The 21,044-nt window shown below is 37.7% G+C and overlaps 1 protein-coding gene across 3 annotated transcripts in view; it reads right to left on the reverse strand.

Annotated features, from left to right (window-relative positions):
- Positions 1 to 72: 72 nt before the first annotated feature.
- The window catches only part of SPK1 (guanyl-nucleotide exchange factor), an 80,617-nt gene continuing 59,645 nt past the window's right edge, over positions 73 to 21,044 (reverse strand). For all 3 annotated transcript variants that reach the window (XM_088902660.1, XM_010280323.3, XM_010280322.3), the window contains 14 exons: positions 19,638 to 19,782; positions 18,699 to 18,825; positions 17,130 to 17,323; positions 16,261 to 16,391; positions 14,320 to 14,395; positions 14,093 to 14,203; positions 11,811 to 11,993; positions 7,277 to 7,420; positions 4,621 to 4,794; positions 4,179 to 4,526; positions 3,773 to 4,105; positions 3,486 to 3,671; positions 1,912 to 2,886; positions 73 to 549 (listed from right to left, as the gene is read on the reverse strand). In XM_088902660.1, the coding sequence (XP_088758786.1) occupies positions 295 to 549; positions 1,912 to 2,886; positions 3,486 to 3,671; positions 3,773 to 4,105; positions 4,179 to 4,526; positions 4,621 to 4,794; positions 7,277 to 7,420; positions 11,811 to 11,993; positions 14,093 to 14,203; positions 14,320 to 14,395; positions 16,261 to 16,391; positions 17,130 to 17,323; positions 18,699 to 18,825; positions 19,638 to 19,782 (3,382 nt within the window). In that variant the 3' untranslated portion in view covers positions 73 to 294. The remainder of the gene's footprint in view (positions 550 to 1,911; positions 2,887 to 3,485; positions 3,672 to 3,772; positions 4,106 to 4,178; positions 4,527 to 4,620; positions 4,795 to 7,276; positions 7,421 to 11,810; positions 11,994 to 14,092; positions 14,204 to 14,319; positions 14,396 to 16,260; positions 16,392 to 17,129; positions 17,324 to 18,698; positions 18,826 to 19,637; positions 19,783 to 21,044) is intronic.

The raw sequence follows: 21,044 nt of genomic DNA on the forward strand, positions 1-21,044 counted from the left end.
GTTTACCATTTCATTTCAACGATAATGCAACTCCCTAACAGCCAAAACCTCTCAGTACTAGGAACATCAACCTGGAACCAAATATATGATTTTTGCTCAGTGAATTTGAAACAAAGAACCATTGGAGGAAAACAATAAACGAAACACTATCAGGGCCCGTTTTAGTAGGGTGGGAGAACATATACAGGATAAAATACAGGTAACCATATGAACATCAGCCCAGAAAAGAACGCCCAAATCAAAAGAATAAAAAGCATATAAACAATCCAAATGAACACAAAACATGTAAACACGTCATAATTCTGAGAGAATAGCAGGAATGTAGTGGGAAAGCTCGGCAGTTAAGGACTGGAATCCATTCACAAGCTGCGTGTGGAAATCTTGGTCTTCTTCTCCAATTAACCTAAAGTGCACCCTGATTGCACGCTTGCAAACTGCCATGAATTCAAGCAGAGCAGCAATAAGTTGCTGCAGTTCTTGTGAACGCAGCCTGGTTGCAGGCTCGCCTGATAGAAAGGCTGTACACACGCTCAGAACTCCACTGTTCACCTGAAGATTCATAATTCACTTGTAAAATTAATCAATAAAATTCATTCATAGATAGCCTTTAGCAGGTGTACATAAGCTGTGTTTGGTTGCAATGCAAATAAATTTGCGCTGATGCAAAATCATGGAAGTGCAAATGATTTGAATGTAAATCCTGACCTACTTTTGTATCAAATTTTAGCTTATTTTGTTTGATTACAGTACAAATGAAGTAAATTAAGACATGAAGCAGAATAAAGTAAAATACAAAACAATATTAAACGAGAATTTGCATTTTTTTTCATTTGCACTCCCATGCATTTGTATTAGTGCAAATAAAATTGCACTGCAACCAAACACAGCCAGGGAAAAAGCCACCTTTGTGGCCAGCATTTCTGTTTAGGGGTTTTTATAGTTCAGTCCACCCCAGAAATCTGAGCCCCACCGTACAGGTGGGATGAATTCTTTCCGTGGATCGATGTCAAATCCACGGCCAAGATGCAGTTTATAGGGGGACTACCAATAGACTAGGAGGGGGCTGTAATTTCAGATTTCTGAGGTGGACGGCAGTCTACTTATCCCTTCTGTTTATCCTGGCTTACATTGAGAGACATGGGAGAAGAGAAATGCAAGAACAGAAGAACCTTTTCACTGTTCAGTTTTTATTCTCCATTCAGTGACGACACAGGCCAACTAACAACCTTCCACCTTGTATAAATTTCAATTGTCAATGAGTTCAGCATGGGAAATTTGAGATAGTTAACTTAGCTCTCCTTTCCCATTTGTCAATTTGTCCACATAACATATCATGACCCTGGGGCTGTTAATGGGCTACAATAAGCCCTCTAGGGTCACATGCATACGATTTTGCATCTTGCTCAGGATTAAATCATTTCTTACTACTATAATAAGCCCTAAGATAGTTTGGTCATACGCACAGAAGACCACCAACAGCTCCAGTTAGAAAAAGTGATCTGTTACAAGTGGAAGGAGCTAGAAGAGTTGAGGGTAGACCAGAAAGGAGATGGGTAGTAGTATGAAATGGTTTAAGCACTAATAATTTAACAGTGGATATGACTTTAAATAGAACAGGTTGGTGAAAGAGGATTTATGTAGACAACCTCATATAGTTGGTAGGGCATGGATGATGATGATGATGACTCAAATTTGGAGTTATACTAATCAGATCGGATTTGGTTATGGTTGGATCTGAACTGAATCCACCAAAGAAAGGGCAAAAGAAGACACAAGTGGGGGGTAAAAACGAATTAGAAAAGAAAGCAAACTAAATCAAAGTAGCAACCTGAGTAACCATTTTTGGTAGTGGTAGTTTATAGGCTTGCAATGGAAAACATATAATGGCTTACTAAGATGCTAGTAGCTCACCTGAACAGCTACACTGCCCTGGAGTATTCTTTGTAAACTTTGGAGGCGTGGAAGCTGATCTCCTTCAGAACTGCGAGGCTCTTCAAGCTCATTCCTTAGTGCAGCTGTCCGAGTTTCAATCATCCCAATTGCATTCTCTACTGGTGAGAACTCAAGTGATTCAGATTTGATCACCAGAAGACGATTTACTAGAGCTGGGAATGAGCCCTTTGTCTGAAGTACAGTTCGTCTCTTCCACTGATCTTCCAGGCCACCTTGGGTCTTTCCATTTTTTGTAAATGGAGTGTCAAACAAGAAGCGATCAAAGACACGTGCGCGCATGCTCCCAGTAGAAAGAGAGAAGATCCTCTCTCTTCTGCTGCCAAGATCCTCATCCTCCATGACAGGATCCACTGCAGTTATCTGCAAATAGCATACCCCTGGCTGCAACTCATCTGCATTGACTTGTCTAGAATCAGGAATTATATGCAGTGTTTGATTCCCATCCATCCTGGACTCGTAGATATGACTAAGCTTCTCCATTATATCACCAAGGCGTACATCACGGGGTTCTCTGTATACATACTCCTTCCTGTCTAGCTTGCCAAATCTTTCTCCATAGAACCCCACACGGTAGTATGTAGCATCAGTGAATGGTATTGGGCTTGATTCCTGCTCAAGGATTGACTCATAGATGTTGGTCAGGGTTGTATGGCATTTTGCAAGCTGCCCATATGCCCTCCGACTCTTATAAACTGGAATGATCAGTTCTTGAATGCTTGCACAAAAATGATAAAGCTCTGCTTGAGAGAATAGCTTGTTTGCAAGCTGTAGGTATTTCACAGCAGAGTCAACAGTAAGCTTTGATGCACCATAACCCTCTACTTCAGCCGCAGAAGCCTCAGCAGTAATCTCACTGCTGACCATGGGACAGATTTTCCGTAAAGCAGCAACATGGTCTCTGCTCCACACAGCATCATTTCTTCCAACAAGGGCCTACAAGTAAAAGTAACATAAGCACCTGCTAGATTTCAGGGAAGGTTTTTGTTTCATTTTTACCATATAAAGTAGAAACAAATCAACGTGCACAAGTATAGAAATGGATTACATGGTTGCATGCACATATGCACACAAATGAATTCGGATTAGCTGAATGCCTTAGCTGTTCAGCGGGCTGTGGAACCAATGATGAGGTTTCACGCCAGTAATAAATTCAGGGGCCCCACTGTAAAAATGCAGGCCCCATGTATTTAAATACTGGTGTGGAACCTTATCATTGGTTCCACAGCCCGCTGAACAGCTAAAGCATTCAGTTAAACCTTGCTACACAAAAGTACATACATGCACACAGATAAAATGTGGTTCATCCAAATTAGTCAATGGGGACCAGTCCCAATTAAAACACATAATGAGGATGAGTCACAATTAAAACACATATCTCCTAAATAACCAAAATATACTCCAGAACTCTTCCACTAAAAGAATTACTAGGTAATAATGTAATTGTTGATTTAGAAAACTTTTAACCCACACCTAAACAGGAGTTGCAAGTGACATAGCTTTTACATGACATTCATAGCAAGAAGATTATTCACCTGCATGATAACACCAGCCACAGCAACAGCACATTGTGCAGCTTCAGCCCAGGACTGCATCTCCTGATGTGCATCACATAAATGCAACAACCACATTATGTGAAGATCAGGAACAGGTGCATATGCCATTGCAAGTCGATAGAAGCTCTCTGCAGCCGCATATCGATCTACTGTCATTGTGGAAGCCTACAAGATAAGAACAATGTCATTATGTCAATGCAAAAATACATTAATAAAATAGTTTGTGTTCAAGGCCTAAAATGCTGCACAAAACATTAAGAGCTTACAAGAAGTGCATGTTCCAAACCAGCATCAAGGGCCTGAAGTAGACTGTCAGAGAGAGGTTTCACTTCTAACCATGACCACCGAATCTCTGTAGAACCTTCAGGAACTGCTGTAAGAACATCCTCTGAAAGTCCACATTCTTTTAATAGGTTAGGACTCCTAACATCATCCGCCATTTCCTCCAAGGATTTCCCAAGACGCTTAGCTTCACCACTCTTCTCAAGTGATCCGTCAGATTTCATTTGAGTCACTTGAACATCAGACATCAACTCTGACAAGGTTATTGTCAGCATTACCCTCAACCTTGTTGTCTGCATGAAGTAATAGAAGGAACTCTGCAAATGCAAAGATTAGACGTTACAAAGTGATAAATGTAAATTGCAAATATTCTAGGGCTAAAGTACCTACCCTAACAAGTATTTGAAGACCAATGACTGCCCTTTTCCTAATATTATCATTTCGGAAAACCGCTAGTCGAAGAAGATGGAATGCAATTTGCTTCAAGAAGCGATCATTCTCCCTTGCCATTAGTGTTGCACCATCAAGATTGAAGATATTGTTAAACACAGGAAACAAACATTTCCAAAAGGCCAGTGACTGGCTTCGTGAGAAAAAACTCATAAGTATTGAAGTGATACAATCTAGCTTTCCATAATCAGTAGATATGCTGTGGGATGCTGCAGCAGTTGAAAACTTCTCAGTGATCTCTAAAACTTGAAGACTAACAGATGCACTTAGGTTTTCTTCCCAAAGCTCCTGAATTGAATGGGAAAACGAGTAAAACAACACTGTCAGCTTCAAAAACCAGGTAATGGGGAATCCTTTAAATGGATGATGTAGAAAACCATACCAGTTTTTGCCTTAATATCGGGTGCAAAGACTCTCTTAGTGCCCGTGTTGAAGGTCCAATCCTAGAAGACTGTGCCTGAGCAAGAGCTTCTCTCAAAGAATATGGCTGGCTAGGGGAGCTCAACTGGGGACTGATTCTCTGCCACAAATAACCATTTTCTGGTGTTCCCTGAGGCTGCAGTACATATTCTCGGGAATTAGTTAATACTCAACGGGCCAAAAAGAATGCCTCACCATATTAGAACACCTATATTGAGTTTATTTTTTATGTATTTTATATCAAGTAACCAATAAAAGTTCATCCTTTGACAAAGTAACAGTCTTCACGAGAAAGCAAGCTGTTGGTGTTACATGTATTGATGCTTTTTTTTTATAGTCTACAGTATCCCACAATATTCCCTCAAATTTTCTCATAAGAGGATACAAAGTTCTTTTTCTTGTTCTTTCAACCCACAAGTATTAGATCTCCAAGGAATCAGCATTGGTAAAGCCAAGGGCTGAAAAGGGTTTGACAATAGCAAAATATAGAGCACAGTCAAACAATTAATCATCCCATGAGTTTAGAAAAAAAGGGTAAAATATAAAAACCTCCCCTGAGGTTTCTGACAATCACAAAAACCTCCCCTCAAGTATCACTTTAACAAAACCCCCCTAAACTTTTAAAAAACTCAACGCATACCTCCCTTCCATCACTGACCCAGATGGAAAATGTTCACTAATGCATTAGTTTTTTCAAAATACCCATTCTACCCTTTTAAAGGATTCTCGAGCCCTGCTATGATTCTTGCAGGACATGAAAATGCCATTCCCACCAATTGAAGTATTCTTCAGCTCTGTTAGTGCGTTGCATGCTCTATAGGTTGAGCACCATTCAGCCCATTCTGGCTCCCCAGTCACAAGCCATTGGCTGAAGACCTCTAGAGGCTGATAGAACAGAAACAAAAAAGAAAGGAAAGCAATACTTGCTACATTCTGGTTCATAAATGAGTGGGAAATTTTAAGTTCTTAACCTAGTTTCATATGCATCATTTCTTATCATACCTGTTACCTCTTATGCTCCATCCTTCCCCAAGTGCCAAGTCTAATTTTGTTTTCAATTTCTGTCATTTATTGTTCGAGGATCACTTCCAGGAACAGGTATTGCAGGATTAAAGCATGTAGGCGATTAGCCGTTCAATGAACCCAAATGGAGTTCTTTGATTTGTAACTATTATATCAGAATGATGTTAATGCTTCAACTTTGAAATGGTTAGAATCCCTTATTTGGAATTTTTGGTTAGGCAAGGACAACTTCCAGATGGCTATGTGTTTTTTTGTGTAATGCCCTGGTCTATATTTTCTTTTTTTCTTTTCTCTTCTTTTCTTGCTTTTGGTACAAATCTATTACTCATTTCTGGTTGAGGAAGAGTTGCTCACCCAGTCTGGTCAAGACGATGATAATGACAATTGGTGCCACAAAATTTTACCTTCTGTAAAATATCAAAGTGATAATAACTAGTGTAATAGAATATTTAAATTAATATCAAGAAATGAAGAGGGAAAAAACGAAATTCACTTGGCATGTCTGCTTTAGAAAAGGAAATTCATCGTTATTCTTGGCGATGCAATCCAGAATCCTTCAATCTGCAGATGGCCTCAAGGTACTGCATGCCAATACATTTCAGTCCATATTGCCAGCTTGGTTGAGGCGGGCATTAAAACGGGGGTGAGTCCATTTCTGAACCTCAACGGGAACAACATCAGCGTGTAAGTTCAGGAGATTTGAAGGACGGTCCACATTTTTACCAGGCCATTTGACGACAATCACAGGTTTCCCTTTGATGAACTCTATGGTTTGATATTCTAGGGCTAGGGAGGAATCAGGGTTCAGATGGGCTCTGTTGATTTGCAGGTATTTCTGGAATCCAGAGATCGCCCGCATTGGGTCGTTTGCAGCTGAAACAAAGGAGTTTTCGAATAATAAGAACAGAACTTGCATCCTCTGTACTGGGTATAGAAAATTATTTGTGCTTGATCGGTGTCTTGACACTACCCCTCTTCTTGACTTGATGGCATTTCAGGAGTAGGAGATTGAAAAAGAAGAAAGAGGATGGCAAATGGGTTATTTCAAGTTAAAGTCAGGGTTATTTTAGTAAAATTGTATGCAAAATCATATGTGCAAAGAGTAGGATGGGTATTTTGAACAAATTAATGCATCAGTTGTACATTTTCCATCTAGGGTCAGAATCCTCAGGGGAGGTTTTTATATTTTACCCTAAAAAGATATATATTTTTTAATTGAAATATTGGTGCATTAATTTTTCATTTTAAGTGCATACATCAGATATGCATGTATTTCATGCATATGCCTCATCTAGAGATGTTTGCATTGTAAACACCTCGTGGTTTGAGGATAAATCTATGTGCCACCTGCACGTCAAATATGAGTGTCAAAACATCCTAAGAACACCTCAAGGCTTATGCCATCCAAAAATATTGTTTCACTTAATTGCTAAGACACACTCACACACCAATAAGATATACTGAAGGACTGGAAGCAAGAACAGAAGTGAAAACCCAATTATAAGCAAGTATCATGAATAATGGAATAGATGCACCCAACAGTAACTGCAGATGGTTTCAGAAGAACAATTGAAAATAAAAAAAGGTAATCATACTCTAACTTCTTGTCGAGATGCCTCAGAAAGATAGTTGTTGATTGCAGGTGAGAGCTTATCAGAGTACTTTGGGGAAACGGGTCCTTCTCTGTCAGGGCTACGAGAACTACACCCCAGTAGTGTGCTGTCATTTGGTTTTTTGTGCTGTAGAACATATGGTGGAACATCAGGATGCAGATAACAACCAGAAGACCAAAAACAATGGCAAAACTAAAATACTTTCAGGATGAACAGCGAATATATAACATTCATGATCAGTACGAGATACAAAAGAAATTGCCCACTCTTCATGCCTAAGGATGCTTATACTTCACATGGAAGAGGGCCTCCACTTAAACTGCAATTCTCCAGTGGCTAAAAACGTGAATCAATGAAAGAATCCTTTTTTATCTGATATTGTAAGCCTTTACCATTTTCATGATCTTCATTTGTTGAAGCCCTTTGTCCTTCAGCTTCTCCTCATCCTTTCTAGGAAAGGCTTAATGGCTAGGTTCAACTCCATAAAAAACAAGAGAATTTTGCAGAAGGCAATATACACTTGAATAACAATACTAATGATATGATTCAATCAAGGGACTAATTGGTCCATTTCACCATAGATATGCTCTATTTGCGGAGCTAGTAGCAAGACCATACATCACCTATTAATCCCCCGTACTTTGTTGGGCATTCAGGATAACGTTTTCTCACTCTTCATTGTGAGATTGATACTGAAGATAAACACAATTAATGTCTCTAAGAATTCAATTTTTTTCCTTGCACTATGAGTGTTAAATATATCATCTTATGCTTCTAGTGTACAAAGTGGTAAACTCTGTCATATTGGGTATAGAGATGGTAGAAATGGATTAAAAATGGGGTAAATCATTTCTTTGTATACAAGTTTTAAATATATACATATATGTATATGTTTTATTTTCTGACAAATTTATAAAAACAGAAATGATCTTAATAAGTAGGGAAATTGTCTAAAACTCACCATGACTTTTCCGCATTTCTCTTAAACTCACTATAACTTTTCAAAACTTCCAGGCAACCCATGTCAGTGACTTTTTGTTTTCCAAAACTCACCACCCGTTAGAGCACCGCTAGTGTTCATTGACAGAATTTGTCAATGCCAGAATAAATGCAATTTTTATGATCAAAATGCCCCTGAATGGCATATCAGCCTTATTAAAAATATTTTTATGTCAGCCTAACTTTTATTCAATACACCTTTGTTCTAACCAAACATCTGATACAAGTCGATGTTGGGTCCTACAGAGCCACATGTCCTCTTCTTGACCACAGATCTTTTCTTGATTTCAGTTCTTGTTGCATTTTAAATTAAAAGGGATATAGTGGCAGTTGTGCTGTGCAAGTAGATATGGAGCATCAGATGAGTTTGATTTGAATCAAAAGCGTTCTTTTTTTATTTGAAGCTCCCCTTTTACTTAAATATATAAAATGGGCAGAAACATTTTTAGACTGAAGTATTTAAGATATATTTTTGTTGTTTTTTTTATCAAAGTTTAGATTTATTTTCCATTTACAACAGAACAAAGGGTAAAACAGTAATCTACCCACATCCATTAATCTATTTAACGTCAACTTATTGATATGGGGTTCCCTGGACGTTTTGAAAAGTTATGGTAAGTTTAAGAGAAATGATGAAAAGTCTTGATGAGTTTAAGACAATTTCCCTAATAAGTATAATAAGATCCAATTCAACCTTCTTTATGATTTACAATATGATTACAATTTCCAAAACGTTAATTATCACTGTTAGGGCATACTGCATCCTCATTACAGAGCAGTTTAGTGAGATTCTCCATTGATGATCTAGTGACAGATTTCCGTTTGTTGCCTTCTGTTCTTTACACAGGCATAAGAAAGAAGTAAAAAAATATATATTAGTGGCTAAATTTTGATAGCTGCTCTTGGGGGAAGCAGGACCTTAACGTTTAGGGAGGTGCCTTTTTAAGATATGTTCTGAAGGGCTACACAACGGGGGGTAGCCCATCCCCCAACCTAGGTGCAGGCAGGATTCGTTCCCAAGTCTCCGCTACAACCAGCAGGAGACCTTACCAACCAGCTGGTTGGCACCTTGAGTTTAGGGAGGTGCCTTTGCAAGCCATGAGGAAGATATCTCACACCTGCATGCTCCCTTTAAGTGTAGGGTACTCTCAAGTAGCGATAACATCAATGAAGATGAAGAAGGATAACCTCAGGACCTTCAGCATGATCTTAAACAAGTTAGACATTTGGCATCTAGAGGGAACATCTCATTCCATTTGGTCCAAAGATCAGTTAACCAATTACCTGGTCTGTTAACCAGAAGAGATGTTTGGAAGAGAGAGTTGTCTTGAGGATTGTCCCTACCCATCAATTTTGGGTGTAACATTTCCACCCATATCCTCCTTGGGGGTTGAGTTGTTCATCCCAAGTGTTTTTGCATGCATTTATCCATGCTATATGTCAGTATTTCCGCATCTTCTGTGCTATAACTTTATCCTGTTACAGAATATATACACCACTTCAAAACAGAACAGGGATTGCCAGGCCCAGGAATAGGTTTGAAATAGTTTGTCAGTCTTTGGTTGTTTGTTATCTCCATCTCCATCTCTCTGAAGTCTTCTGGAAAGTAAAGTCTTTCCTCTCATCTTTTAAAGTGATTCCATTGCCAATAAAAAATAGAGTTATTTAATGAGTAACATCATCATCTAAGCCTTGTCCCAACCATATGTGGTCAGCTACATGAATCCTGTTTAGCCATTCCGTTCTGTTCAGTCAGTGCCATATCCATCATCAATTTATGGGCACTTAAATCATTTCATATCACCACCACCCAAGTCCTTTTCAGTCTGCCCCTATCTCTTCTATCTCCTTCAACTTGTAACAGATCACTTCTTCTAACAGGTGATACAGATTCTATGCATGCGACTAAATCACCTCAGTCTACTTTTTCTCATTTTATCACCTATTGGAGCTATTCCTGGGTTCCATCATGATGATGATGATGATTTATGATTTTATCAGAAAAGAATGCATTCTTGCAAATGTAGACATTGTAATATATGTATAACACTGGCAGTATAAAGTGGTTAAAATGATGCAATAATCAGTGGTACACATTTTTCACTCTCTAGGGAGATTTACCAAAATAGCAACTAGAAAGAACAAAAAGGCGTTCCATAACATATCAACCAGGATTATGTTGCTGTAGACTTTGGAAATTTTTCATCAATTCTCATATGATGATGACCTTTGGAGAAACTGGGCAGCAGTAACGAGGTGTTCTTCCATTAAGAATAAGACAGTTACAAGATGGTCTCCCCCATCTGAAGGCTCTTTAAAGCTGAACTTCAATGGAAGTAGCTCGGGCAATCCAGGGATATCTGGGATGGGGGTGTTCTGAGGAATGGGTTGGGAGAGGTGGTACTGCTCTACTCGGGTCCTTTAGGAGTTGGAGATTCTGCTAGGGCAGAGCTTTTACTGCTGTACAAGGGGTGCAATTTGCAAACCAATTGGGGGTAGAGCATTTAATCAATGAAGGGGATTCCAAGTTGTGGTGGGCTGGCTGAAAACCCCCAAGGATACTGTGGTGCTACAAGAATGAAATTAAGAAATTTAATAGGTTGACAAGGAATATGTTGGTTTCTATACAGTGGATGGGGAGATCAGCAAATGCTTTGGCTGGTGTGTTACCCAAACAAGGGGTAAATAGGGAAGAATTGTTTTGGGCTCAGCTGTGATTTATGTACTTTATTACTAGTTTACTTGTGAGCTATTGGCATAGTTGTCAAGGCAACAAGGCGCCCTTGGAGGCTCGCCTCACCTAATCGCCAAGTAGTTTACTATAGTGTGTTAGACAAAACTTTTATATTCTTAATTTTTTGAGGTTATAATTTTAAAATAGACATTTTTAAACTAAAATATTCATTTTGTGTGTAAATATACTAATTTCTTTTTATTATTTCTTATTTGTTAGGGTTTAATCAACACAAACATTGCTAAATGCTGTATTGAACCCTAAAAGACATCAAAACCGGAACCAATAAGTAAGGAAGAACTTAAAATGTTGTCTAACCAACACACTTACTTCTTTTTCTTTACTAATTTTGTGTGTCTATACTATATACCAATTTTCTTCTTCCACCTTTTCTTTTTGTCTTTTCCTATAACAGAAATAGGGGCCACAGTTTTCAGCCCTAGAATACATATTTTTGCTTGAAAAAATCCATAGCCTAGGTGATGCCTAGGCAACTAGGCAACAAGGGGGTGTCGCCTAGCCTCACCTTGGCGCCTTGAAAACTATGGCTATTGGGAGAGGCTGCAGTTTGTGCCTCTCCATGGGATGTTGTATGAAATTACAATTCTAAATCAGTTTATGAATTATCATAAAAAAAAAAAAAAAACATATCGACCAGGATAGACCATATTGTCTCATATTCAACCAACTTAAAAGAATAACAACTTTCATGTAAAGAGTTTTATTACAGTGCCCATTAGCTAACATATCAGAAAGAAAAGAGAATTTCCCTGAGATACAAACCTCAAAAAGAACAAGACACTCCTCTAGGAGTTTGAAGAATAATCTGGTTCGAGCAACACTTTGTTGCCAGGCCTTGACAAGTGATGCATTGTCCAAATTGCGCAGAATTTGCATAACAACTATTAAGACCTCACGCTTTTCAACCGCATTCAGGTTGTAAAAAACAGGCATTTCATCTAGGATCTGCATATATAAAGCATTACCAACTTAGGAGGATTATAAGATGAAACACTCGTGGCTAAAAGAACGCAAACATAAATAGATGCATGGTTGAACAACAAACAAAGACTTTTGAAGCTTCCAAATGTATCATATAACAAATGAGTAAGAAAATAGAAATTCCAAAGATGAAATTACAGGAGATCATCTAGCCAAAGGCTTATGCCATGCACGAAGGAATCATATTTGCAGCAAGTTGGAACATTATGGCATTTATGCTCCAACTTGAGGGGGAGTGTTAGAAGCTGTTTTCTCTCTATTTATCTATGTGGCAGCTGTCTCTCTCTAGTTATATTTCTTATTTCTTTTATTATTTAAGGAAGGGTAGTCTTGTAATTTCATCTTCCATTATGATAATAATAAAAGAGTGCAGGAATTGAGATCAGTAATGTTCAACCTCTCCTGCTTAAACCTGAACTGTTTCTACCTTGTTTTCTTCTTAGCCACCCTAACATCTTAGCCCTAGTTTTTTCTCTCCATTCTCTTCTCTTCTATTTCTGCTTAAACCTGAACTGTTTCTACCTTGTTTTCTGCCCTATTTAATTTTATTCTAGGTCTGATTACAGACTCCACCATTTAACTGTCCTCAAATTCATTTGTTTCTGAATGGTTTCGCTTATGGTGTGCCGGCATCTCATGACGTAATGCTGTTTCTTCTTAGCTACCCTATCATTACATGTGAATCCCCTTCAATCAATATATCTTTGTAGAGCAGTGATTTTGACATCCTTAATCCATGTAGTACTGCCCATTCATAGTCCAAGTAGAGTTACCAGAACCAGCTGGCCCAGAATGTAAAAGTAGGATATTTCCTTCCCAATTAGAGTCACCTCATATTTGTGTCCTTTGTTTCAGAAAAGGGGAAACTACTAACCACCTCTTATTGCATTGTACTTTTACAACCGAACTGTGGGCTCATTTTTTCTCTCTCTTGGGGAATGTATGGGTGCCTTCAGCAGAAGTCAAAGAGCTGTTTAGCACAAACTGGGTTAACATGCTGCACAAAGAGACAAGGTTTTATGGCAATGCGTTAGAGGTTCTGTACTTAGGAGTATTTGGCAAGAAAGGAACACCAGGAAATTTGAGGAAAAGGATAGGAGGGTGGAGGAGTTAATTGAACTAACCATGACCAGAACTGCCCACTGGACCATGGTATGTAAAGAGTTCAAAGGTGTGTCCTTAAATGATATGTTAAGGGAATGGAAAACAGTTGCTGATTTTCAGGTCAGTAAACCAATGAGGTTAGTCAGTTGGTGTGTTCCAGCAATAGATAAACTCAAGTTGAATTTTGATTGGTGCAGCCTTGGAAACCCAGGTAATTCAGGTATTGGGGATGTGGTCAGAGATCACAATAGATGTATCCTACTAAGCTTTTCTGGGCCTAGCGGTTTTGGCAATTCTTAAACAGCTGAACTGAATGCCTTAATTTAGGGATTGAAATTGATGAAATTAACGATCCTAAAATATGTGGAGGTGGAAAGTGATTGTCAAACTTTAATACGTTGGCCGAAGAAGCAGGATTTGGTCCCTTGGAAAGTTAGACCATTGGTAAGGCAGGCATAACACTTGGGATCCTTATTGAATAGCTAATTCAAGTGGGTATCTAGAAGTGCTAATGGCCTCGCTGACTCCTCAGCCAACGCTGGGGTACAAAAGAGTCTACTGGATTGGGGTTGTCCACGACCAGGAGCAAACTTGTAACATTTGTATCTCTTTTGAGGTTTTCTCTGTTTTTGCCATGTGGTTGTGCTTAATAGAGATCTTGTTTTTTTTTCCTTTTTGAAGCTGGTTTGGATGTGCTCTTTCCTCTTGTATTGTACTTAAATCCACTGTTTTTGCAGTGGTTTCTCTTAAATGAAATTTATCTGTCGCATATCAAAAAAATAAAAAATAAAAAAACAAAGAACTTCCCAATTACAGAACACACCCCATACTCCACTACTCCAGAACTTCTTGAGTTTCAAAGAACCCCTTCTAGAACCACAAACTTTGCAAATCAAGCAAAATTAATTAATGTAGAAACATCAAAATGCAGAAAAACAGATTTTAACAATGATATGCACCTGTCCTATAAGTGGAAAATACAACTGGGCAATGTATAATTTATCTTCAGGCTTTTGGTATCGAACATCAAACTCATGCTTGCACGTAAGCACAACCAAGATTCGAGCCGCCTGCAGGTATCAAAGAGAAAGCATTATATTAGGCCATTTGATCTTTTAAAGAAAGAACCAAAGCGATAGAATTGCCAAAAAACAAAAATATGATATGTAATAAGTAAACAACTCACTTTGGATCGCAGAGATAAATCATCATGATCCCATGTAAGGAAAAGCTCCTGTATTAGAACAGATGAAAGGTAGTTCCTGCAAGAGACCACTCATTTAGCAATTCACATATTCAGCCCAAATAACCAACAGTGATTTGATTCAATCTAGGGAGTGTGAAAAGGAAGTTTGGTGGAAAGGAAATAAGTAAGTGCCTTGCTAAAGATGTGAACAAATATACAGTGGTTTTGATAAAATAGCCATTGATTTAGAAAATAGAGAAAAAAACAGATGGTCTCTTAAGTATTAATGAAAATATGTTCTTTTATTTTTTATAAAATGTCTTTTTTTGTTAATGGATTTTTCTAGAGTTTTTATCATGTTTTCATGTTTTGATTACTATAATCTAATTTGCTGTGGATATAACAGTCAACCTCAATTCATGATAGTTTTCAAGGCACCAAGGTGAGGCCAGGCAATAGGATCCTTTTGAATAAAAACCATGAATCCTAGGATAATTCCCTAGGTTCCATAGCAAGCAGCAACCATTTTTCACTATTAATTGCCTATAATCTTAATAAAAAGAGGTAAATTCACTTTAATCAAAAGTGTCTTGTCTTCTCTTCCTGTTAAGTACATGTCTTTGTTCCCAACTCCGGAAAGAACAGCTGCGGTGTTAGAAAAGATGTGAGATTATCTGTGGAGGAGGAAGCAAAATGTCATTTGGTGAACTGGAATAAAATCTGCAGTTACAGGGAAAATGGGGACCTAGGGATCAGATCAGTAAAGGATGTCAAAGCTGCCTTGTTAGAGAAGTGGTTATGGAGGTTCAATGAACAACCAAATAGTCTGTAGAGAAGGCTAGTTGCATCCAAGTATGGCTCCAGTAGCAGGGAGTGGGAGAATGAAGATGTACGGTCCTCCTATAGATGTTCAATTTGGAAGGCAATTCAGAAAATCCATTCACAGTTTATTAAGGGTATAAAATATGAAGTGGGTAAGGGACACAGAGTGCATTTTTGGAAAGACTACTGGTGCGGGGATGGCCTACTAGAGATCTTATTTCCTGATCTGTTCAAGATTGCTGTAAATAAGGATACAACTGCAACAGGGGCTGATTGTATCAATGTTTTAAAACGCGGAGGTGTGACACGAGGCGTTCCACTACCTAGAGGCGTGAGGCGTAGTTCAGAACATAAGAGGCGCAAGCCTGCCAAACACAAGGAGGCTTATGCCTCCTTAAGAGGAGGGGGGGATGAGGAGGAAGAAGGAAGAGGAAGAAGAGGAAGAAAAATCTCATTTTTCTTTATTTTTAATAAAAATCTTTTGTATTAAGAAAAATGAAGATCCATGAAAAAAAATACAGCTGGACATTGTACACAGTTTACACTAAAAGTTGGAAGTTTCCAACATACTCAATTTTTTTATTGTTATACAAGTATTCAGATATATAGCAACCAGGAACTTTTCATTTTGGTTTCCATGAAAGTGGAAGCGTTTCTATGGAATTAGATTGGTTTTGGTGAACGTGGCACCTCAATAATGGAGATAGGTCTTTCTGCCATAATAGCACCTTGCCCTTCAATTATTGGCCAAACATTAACACAGTGGAGGGTTTGGTAATATTGTACTACATGACTTCTTTCTCATATTAGTCCTCGCTATAATGAACAATACTAGCAAGTAATGCCAAGGAGCATCACCAGCATTGAAGACTGTAAAAGGCACAATAGAAGGCAATGTTACCATGTCAAACAGTCAATCTTTCCTCCAAGCATGTTTTTTAGTGATAATCGGATGAAGTGATAAACCATGACATTTCTTGACATCATTCCTTTCATTTGATTTAACAAAATACATTTTGTTTCTAATAAAAGGATGCGAGAGTACTGGGTCATCGATCAAAAATTGCTTAAAGGAAGAAAATGACACTGACCAAACAACAAATTTTATTAAACAGGTACCTATCAGAAGGATCCCTCCCTGGCATTTCCACGAAAAGATCATGATCACATAATATCTGCAAGTATGTAAGTTTGCAGTCATGCAAAACAGATTGACAAACCCCAGAGAATTTGTCCATGTACAATGATACCTGTGAAAAAAACAAAAACATTTCATTTTATGAGAAATGAAAGGAAAAAACAAGAGGAAGGGAAATGGTTCTGCTTCTGCAGTATCTAACTAGAACCTGTCAAATCTGAAATTTTCAAAAAGATTATATAAAAAAAGATGAAAAGACTGCAACAGCTACAACAAAGAAAAGTCACAGCTAAATAATATTTAATAACTGCAGTAAAAAGGAAAAATAAGAGAAAAGACAAGTCTCCAGAAAAGAAATATGATAGCAAATCAATGTTTCTTTTTAGGTTTTCCCACTGAGTGACACCCACAGTGACTTAGCTGGCAACTTTGATTTCATACTTTCTGATACCAAATTTCAGGACAGTATTCAAACATTCTAAACCATGACTCCAAATTATCACTTAGAAGGAATTCCTTTTCCCAATTGACCCCTTTGTTTGATTTCCAGGAACCCTTTTGTTATTTGATGCAATTTCAATCAGACTGGATTCTCAAGCCCATACCAAGTAGCCATATCACATAAACCTATGTTGCAATTCTACTTCATGTTATAGGTCCTACAAAACTTACAAACCATGTAAATACAAGTTTTACAGGAACTAGACCTAAGAGAAACTTCCAGCTTGTGGATAGAATTTTTTTTTTGGTAACCAAATTCTGTATAGCAACCAAAAGAAAAATGAAGAACACTTTAACCAATCAACAAATAAATAAATAAATAGAACTTTTCAAGTAAAAGCATACACACCAGCTCGAAAACCTGTCTAGGCTCAACAACAGACAAAAGATCATAACAAAAGAAGGCCAAGCTGCTATTCAAACGTTTTGCCAAGCTTAACCCCTTCTTGCAGCGTTCATGCACCTCTGTAAGTAGGCAGTCATACAGCTGCATGATGCATCTGAATACACCTTCCTTCAATTGTAATGGTGGAACATCTTCACCTATTACACAAACAGAAGATGTTCACAAAACTAGACATTTATTTCTTAAAATACACGAGTACCCATAAAAGAAAAAAGATTGGAAATTGCATCACCAAGTTTTTTTCGGTGGAACATCACCAAGTTTAGACAGCAACAAAATGGCAAATTGATGCTTTTCACCCGTGACAGAAATAAACAAATAGATAACATAATCTTGAAGAACAGAATTACAAGGTCCAATAAAGCCATCACTTAACAGGAATACCCTATCATGTAGAGAAAAAAAAAAGGAATGGTATAAAGAAATTCCCAAACTACAATATTACTTTACCTTTATAATATCTAAGCATCTTTAAATCTCAATAGCACTTCAAACAGTCAGATTTATTTTTTTGGGATTGATCTTATAAGAACAGAACATACCTCTAAACCTTTTTTTCCTTAAGTTAATGACATGTCGGTCAATGTTTTACATGTATCTTTACACTAACAGGTCAAATAGTTTTATTAAGAAAAAAAATCAACTCAGCCCATTGATCTCTCCTTACAATGAAAGTAGAAGTGGCCATTTCCAGCTTCTCCACTAAAAATACACATCAATAACCAACAGCCAAACACAGTAGGGCACACCTTACAACCCCATGCAATTAACACCTCTTTCTGCCAAACAAGTAATTCATAATAGAAGCTAGAAATTTTTCTTAACAAATTGCATGTTGTAGAGCCCATGTGAGCCATCTTCATGAATCCCCTGCCTCAAGGAGTGGATAACAAATCAAAAGACCTTGTAAGGTGAGATAGAAACTTCTCTCTCAACAAAATAGTAACTCAGACCCTAAAGGAGAGTCAACTTTTGTGTCTCCACAGCAAGCCATAAGTAATACAAATAGTTATGACTGTCACCCCAATCCATTCAATGTAGTCACTAATGTTTCAAACTTCTTGATAAGGCTATGCAATTACAACAGATCAAACCTTTCATATGCCATCTTGTAAGTGTCCCCAAAATGAAGACAACCCAGTCAGTTGAGTTCTATCAACAATTATAGACAACCATAATGCACTCTCCAAATTTTATGCAAGCACCAGATGCAATAATTAAAATCACATATAAATAAAGGCATTAACTGCAAAGTTCAGAAAATCAAGTTAGACAATAGAAAAATGGCACAAAAAGCTTAATTCAAAGAGAATGTTTGGATCAGACAGTGCATATATATTTAAAGAAAACAGTATTAATGAGTTGACTTGTCATAAACAAATATAACAAATACAGCTATAACAAAAATACTGCTAAAAGCATGTTTTTACAATATATGCAATCTAATATAATTGTATTAGATGAACCGGTTGATTGATATATCAAAGCCCTATAGCAGATTATAGAAACTACCTAAAGGAAGACTATGATAGAATAGACGAGTCTGCTCTAGCGCCATTGACTTCACTATTAATTCTAGAAAAAACCAAGCCATTGCTAACACATCATCATAAACTGGCCCAACACGGTAACCTTTAGCCTGCAAAGCATAAGAAACATGCATAATTCATAAATGCAAGGGAAATTTCAAACCAATAAAGAAAAATTGAACAGAACTACCCTTACTTAATTTCAACTATGTTTTAATAAGATCTAGACCATAAACTAAGTATCTCAAAATGATCAGAATATTAAATAGTATAAATAAGATAAACTAAAAATGAGCCAATGACAATTTAGAGAAAATAAAACATTCAAACTAACAGTACTTATAGATATACTATAAATTTTAAGTGTGTGTGTGTGTATATCGAATCTGATTATATCGGATCAGATAGGAGTGGATGGATATTTGATCCAATTAAATAAACAGGTCAAATTTGGATCACCCTTAATAGAATCCAATTCAAATTCGAATAATGGACAATCGGATACCATTTGCAGCCCTACTTTTAGGACAAGAAGTTAGCAGAATCTGGCCAGTCGGCCATGAGTTGAACCACATACATATTTTAGTTGACTTGTAGCTATACAAATATGACAAGACAAAACTTATAATTTATAATTTCAGTATTAAAGTATATTGAATACAATTCCCAAAACATTCACAAACGGAATACATTTTAGAGTTTTCAGCAGTGTTGCATCCAGCATCCATATTATAAGACAAGTACCATACACATTGGGACATGAGTCTCAATTACTCTCTCACAAAGATTTTAAAAACTTCCACTACAAAGTTACAAGAATACAGAAAATAAAATGGCAAGGAAATAATAGTTCATAAGCTTACACACAAACAAATGTGTAGTATTCCATAAAAATGAACAAAATCAGAGGCAACACATATACCTTGCTGCGAGCCAAGCTGCCCCAGACCGTGGATAAGCCAGGATAAACTGGTGGCTGTCTACCCCCAAAGTCATCAAAAGCATAATCCACATAATTAACAAGAAAACGGTTTCTTTCAGCACCATCTGCTGATTCCTGTTGTACCCTACAGAACACCAAACATCAGACAATGAGCTGACAAGGTTAAGCAATAGGCACATCCCAAAGCATTTATGTGTTTTTATGTCATGTGGCATGGACACCTAAAAACAGGTGCTTTGTCAGACATAAAATCCCTTTTCTTTTATGAATAATAGTAAGTTTATTGATTCAGAAGCAAATTAGAGTGAGTTCATACATCATCCCAGTGAGAGGCGCGAGCTGCAGCCCCTCCTTGAAACTTACAAGTAAACTAGGAAAGAAAAACAAGAATCACAATTGAGCCCAAAATAATTCTTCCCTATTTACCCCTTGCTTAGCTAACACATCTGACAAGGTATTTGCTGATCTCCCCACCCACTGTACAGTGACCAACATATTCCTTGTCAACCAACTAAATTTCTTCATTTCATTCTTGTATTGCCACATAACCTCTTCAGAATTTTTCAACCAACCCACCACCACTTTGGAATCCCCCTCGATTATTAGTTGTTGTACCCCCGGCTGGTTTGCAAATTGGACCCCTTGTACAGCAGCTAAAAGTTCTGCCCTGATGAAATTCCCAATTCCCAAAGGACCTGAGTAGAGCAACAAAATCTCTCCCTTCTCATTTCTCAAAGCACCCCCCATTCCGGATAATCCTGGATTACCCATGCTGCTTCCAACAAAGTTCAACTTAATTGAGCCTTCGGGTGGAGGAGACCAGCTTGTAATTGATTTGGCCTTTAAAGATGAGCACCTTGCTACTGCTAACCAATTTCTCCAAATGTCATTAAAGGAGAATTGACAAAAGATTTCCAAGGTCTTCAACCAATGTATTGCCCTGTTTAACACACAGTCTTTCAAATCTTGGCTGTTCCTTTCCTTATCTTGAAAAATTCTGAGATTCCTTTCTTCCCAAAGAGTCCAAGTCAAGGCAGCACGAGCACATCTCCACATAATTCTCCCTTTTTTGTAGGCTAATAAAAGGTAGAATGGTTGAAGAGCATGTGAACTTTTGCTGGTAGACTCCAACTACCCCCAAACAACGAAAGTAGCCAACCCAAAGGTCTGCAGAAAAGGGACAAGATACTAATAGATGGTAACAATCCTCACCGTAAGCTCTACAGAGGATACACCAATTAGGAGAAATACAGAGAAAAGGTCTTCTCTTTTGTAGGTTGTCTAAAGTGTTTACTTTCCCATGGAAAACTTCCCAACAAAAAGCCATAATTTTTTGGGGGGCTAGCCTACACCAAATTTCTTTTGACGGAAAGGGTTGGTGAGTAG

Source organism: Nelumbo nucifera, chromosome 1, assembly GCF_055504915.1.
Source record: "Nelumbo nucifera cultivar China Antique chromosome 1, China Antique-T2T, whole genome shotgun sequence".
NCBI lineage: Eukaryota > Viridiplantae > Streptophyta > Magnoliopsida > Proteales > Nelumbonaceae > Nelumbo > Nelumbo nucifera.